The sequence below is a fragment of the Physeter macrocephalus genome, unplaced genomic scaffold, assembly GCF_002837175.3.
Source record: "Physeter macrocephalus isolate SW-GA unplaced genomic scaffold, ASM283717v5 random_1147, whole genome shotgun sequence".
Classification (NCBI taxonomy): Eukaryota; Metazoa; Chordata; class Mammalia; order Artiodactyla; family Physeteridae; genus Physeter; species Physeter macrocephalus.
The window spans coordinates 9,323-14,181 of NW_021146594.1; the positions used below are offsets into that span (position 1 = coordinate 9,323).

Sequence of the window (4,859 nt, forward strand, 5' to 3'; positions counted from 1 at the left end):
AGTTGTTTATAGAACAATCATTAAAATTAACTTTAATCATTAAAATTAACTTTATTAACCTTATTAACTTTATTAATATAGACATTTACAAACATAAAGTGTGCTGTGCTGAAATTAGGAATTACTGGAGTTTTCTGATAACTTTGCTTCTCATTATCTAATAGCAAAAATGGTTTCATTCATATATGTTGCTGCAATGTAATTAGGTATCATATATCTAATTCTAATATTTAACAAGATTCACAGAATCATAGCCTTCTAAAATGTTTTGGAACTATAGCTTTTATTATAAACTCTTATTTCACACTGTTCACAATTGTATTTAGAATAATATACCATTGCAGAAGCTAATGATAACTCATTCAGTAAAGTAATCACATATGTCAATTAATGCCCCATAATGTAAGCAGAAAGGTCTGAAATTTCCTTTTGAAGATGTAATTTTATTTAACTATCACACACTTTACAAAATAACGTGTTCTTCCAAAATCAGAGGGGCAAGTGACATGCTTCTGAGGCACTTCCATAGTACAGTGCTCCGAATTAAATAAGGAAACAGACCTGCTCCTTTTGATCACTCTCCATTATCCTCTAGTTGCCCGATTCTGTGAATAAGGCAGTTACACAAACCTAAAGAAGTCAGAGCTTTCTGAAAGTGGTTGGGACACAATCTCATGGATGTCAATCTCCTGTCATTTGCCAAAGGTGCAAGTGGGCACCTTATCTTTGTTTATTAAAGGGTTCCTAAGACAGGAAATTGGATCCCTAAGACAGTAAACTGAGATTTTCACATCACTGAAAAAGCCTCTGGGGAGTTTGATACATAACAAAGAGAGGCTTCAGGTAGGTTTATGTAAACCTAACATTTCAACTCTGATTAGAGATGAAGCCAAAAGTGAAATCTTGTTTCCATTGAGCCCAAGGATCTTTTTTCCCCCACCTCTGAAAGGTCAGAAAATACTTTCAAACTCTTTAAAAGTGGACACTGGAGTCTATTTCTAGAAAAGCTAAATCAGCTAGCTTGGCTGATGGATCTGTGCTGCCAATGGCTCATGAAGTTAGGCAGGAAAAAGTACAACCAAGATATTTGGTGGTTTCTTTATTCAGTACCCAGAGAGAAGGGCTTTATAAAAAAGAGTGTCATAACTCCACTAGGCTAATTTTCTGATCTAAACATTTCCAACCATATAGAGAATGTCCCAAAAGGCTTAGAAAAATTAGTGCTTTAATAACCTCCGGTATATAAATGCAGCAAACTTGTGGAAAACATACATCATTTGGAGGTTTAGTTGCCTACATTCCATACTTCTTTCATTCTGTGACCTTTCATGATACATTCTTAGTTGTTGTTGAAGTACCTATGTTTGAAGATGGCAAACAGCAAATGTTTTTAACTTATTAGAGTTTAAAACTGCACTAAGACTTTGGAATACCCTTTATGATTCCCAGCCTGAGTCCCTTTCCTAACTCCTTTCACCTGATGACTGACATTTATGCTCTGAAATGTATTAAATTGTTTCCTTAAAAGTAAGTTCTCCTCTTGTTTTGCTATATCCTCAGAGCAAAGCTGGTTGAATATTTCTCTGACTTAGTTTCTTACAGCTCTCTCATCTACACATCACTGGAGATGTGACTTGTTTTGTGAAAAGTACAGAGGCACACAGTTCTCAGACTCTTGTGTTATAGAAAGAAATCTCAGCCTCTATGTGTGATGTCAGTACTACTGAAAATGATTGGGGGCAGTTCTGTGAACGACGAGATGGTCATATTTTAATAAAGTGCCACACATTCATCCAGTTAAAGAAACCTGTCTTGACTCCAGGTGTTTTCTCTCCTTCTCCCTGATCAAAGTTATTTGGGTTTTTATCTGTGACTTCTTGTGTTTTTATAAGGGTCTCATGTATTTCCTGGGCTCTGGCAATTTCTTTCTGTGCATCAAAATGGACTTTTTGCCTGGTCAGAAGGGGAACAATTAAATTAAAGTCATTAATTCGCTTGTTTAGTTTTTTGATGCTTTCTTGAAACTGCTCACAAACTTGGTTCCACTGTTTCTGTTCAGTTGGTGTCATTGGATTCCCAAGTTTTTTCCTTGACACTAAAATTGCCTCTCTGAGTTGATCAATAGTATCCTTTATTTCCTTTTGCATTAGGATCCATTCTGGTTGGTATCCATTATCTATCAATATTCTGTTCAGGTTGTGAGTCATGGGATCAATATATGAACAGCCAGAAAATTTTTTTAGAGGTTTTCCTTTCCCACTGAGATTGTCAAAGTCTCCTTTTGCCATTGATTCCTGAATGAGATCCTCCACCAAACGTTCTATTGCTTGAGTTATCTTTTGTTCCTTACTGTGTCTTACATCTTTAACAGTTACACTATCGGTGAAATACTGGCTTTGCAGTTTCTGCTTTCGGTATTCCATCACTTGCTCAGTTGCACGGTCTGCTCTAAATTGCCTATACTGCTTCTCTCGTTGACTTGGAGTCCCAAAACCAATACCCTCAAAACTTAAATAATGCCGGTGTTGGGGTGTGTTATATTTGAATTTTTTTTCTTCTTCTTCTGTTTCTTCAACTTTACTCTGTCTGGCATTTGTTTGTTCTATCACGTGGGAAAGCACCTTCCTATAAGCTTCTTCGATCCTTATAAATGTTGCAGAATCAGCAGTACTAGAGCCACCATCTGGATGGTATTGCTTGGCAAGCTTATGAAAAGATTCCCTGACATCATCTGCAGAGCATCCTTCATCCAGATTCAGCAGCCTATAATATTCTCTCATCTTCTTTTTGGATTTATGAGTTGACATCATTCTAGTTCTAATGACACCAAGATATGGACCCATTTTCATTCGATTAGGAATCACTGAAGCATTTATCAGGTGAGATCTTAAGATTTGAGCCATCATCACATACACTGTGTTCATTATTGTACCCAGAGTTCTTCCTAGCAATGATCTATAAAACGACAAAAAATATAGGGTGAAGACAGTTGTATTATCAGCTAAATTCATACTTTCAGCAATAAGGATTAAATTACAGTACAAGGGGTAGTTCTTTCTAATGCTGCTGCCAAAATTCTTATAGCTATATTTCATTTATGTTAGCAGAGAAATGGAAGTTGATGATGCTTTGCATTAACATATTGTGATATAATCTGGATTCTACTCCTCACTAACTAACCACAGAATTTTAGAGCTGTCAAGTTCTCAGAGATCATCTAGTCCAATCTTCTCATTTTGTGAGAAAATGTAGGCCCAGAAGGTTAAGCAACATAACCAAGTCCCATAGCAAGGTGTAAGCAAAATGGTTAGGGTTAGAGCACAATAAGCCCCTTGCTTAATTGTCTGTATCCCCAGCAGATTATAAACTTCATTGGCACCACCATTTCTTTAGTTAGTGAGTGTATCATTGTCTTTATCATCCCAAGGAGTCTTGTCATGAGAAGACTTATGTGAAACAATCAGAGAACATGACAAAGTATGTACCTAGTCTGCCACTAAATTGAATAGAATCAAGTGTCCAAAAGACTTTAAGCTCTACAGCTTGTTAGGAAGGAGCTATCTGCCGCATGCCAGAAAACCAAGATGAAAGGTGAGGCCTCCCAATACGTTAGCTATTATTTTTAAAATGCATGGTATAGGGCTTCCCTGGTGGTGCAGTGGTTAAGAATCCGCCTGCCAATGCAGGGGACACGGGTTCGAGCCCTGGTCCGGGAAGATCCCACATGCTGCGGAGTAACTAAGCCCGTGCGCCGCAACTACTGAGCCCATGAGCCACAACTACTGAGCTCACGTGCCACAACTACTGAAGCCCGCACACCTAGAGCCCGTGCTCTGCAACAAGAGAAGCCACCGCAATGAGAAGCCCGTGCACTGCAACCAAGAGTAGCCCCCGCTCGCCACAACTAGAGAAAGCCTGCAAGCAGCAACGAAGACCGACCACAGCCAAAAATAAATAAATAAATTTATTTTTAAAAAAAGAAGCACGGTATAGTAGAGGAGAAGTCTTGTACACAGATAATGACAATGAAATGCTGTAAGTGGTTTAACTGAAAACAGGATTTTGATGTTTAAACGCTAAAACTGAGCTCCTGGCGACTCCAATTTTCCGGACAATTGGGGTCTGGGAGTTTCAGAGCTGATTGGTATGGTAGTGATTGCTCGAACTGTGACCGTAGCGGGGGAGTGGTCAGTCCCAACGGGGGACACGCCCCGCCCCGCCCCCTACTCACCTCAGACGCTGGGAAGGGACTCAGCGGCTCCCGCCCCCATGCTACGCCTGTGCGCATGCGTGAGCGATGGGCCCGTCACTCCTCAGGCTTCCCCGCGGTGGCCGGGGGCAAGTGTCTCCGCTGGACTAGACCACCTGCGTTTTACACTGAGGGAACCCTCGGGGTGCGGAGGGCAGTATTATACCTAATAGAAACAGATGTGCTACCTTACCAGGGAACCCCAGAATCTCTTTTAAAACGAACTCTTCCCAAGAGGACTCGAGCAGGACATTCCGAGAGGCTACGCCCCGCCCCAGACAGTCTGCTCCGCCTCCGCCGCCACCTCGAGTGGGAGGTGGATCGATCGACGGGGATTCTGGGAGCTGTAGTTTGCCAGGAAGTGCGGTGCGCGCAAAACTCTGCCGCGCGCCTGTGCCTGTGTCTGCCAAGAGGAAGGCGCGGGGCGAGCTGGGCTTCGAGAATGTAGCCGTGGAGGTGGTGGAGACATATAGGAGTTATCGTAGGCGAATGTAGGTTGGGATCCTTCAAGTCCTAGTGGGTCGGAGGGCAGTGGCCCTCGGTAAATTGTTTTTTGAGGAGGGGAAGACAAGTCCGTTTCCCCGAACAGGACTTGAGCAGCCTCTTCGGG

At 41.4% G+C, this 4,859-nt stretch overlaps 1 protein-coding gene across 1 annotated transcript; it reads right to left on the reverse strand.

The window, feature by feature from the left end:
• Positions 1-388: 388 nt before the first annotated feature.
• DNAJC28 (DnaJ heat shock protein family (Hsp40) member C28) lies at positions 389-4,510 on the reverse strand. The gene is made up of 2 exons (XM_007113188.2): positions 4,232-4,510; positions 389-2,955 (listed from the first exon to the last, which is right to left on the reverse strand). Exon 2 carries the CDS (start codon positions 2,922-2,924, stop codon positions 1,764-1,766), a length of 1,161 nt encoding a protein of 386 aa, XP_007113250.1. The 5' UTR covers positions 2,925-2,955; positions 4,232-4,510; the 3' UTR covers positions 389-1,763.
• Positions 4,511-4,859: the final 349 nt, after the last annotated feature.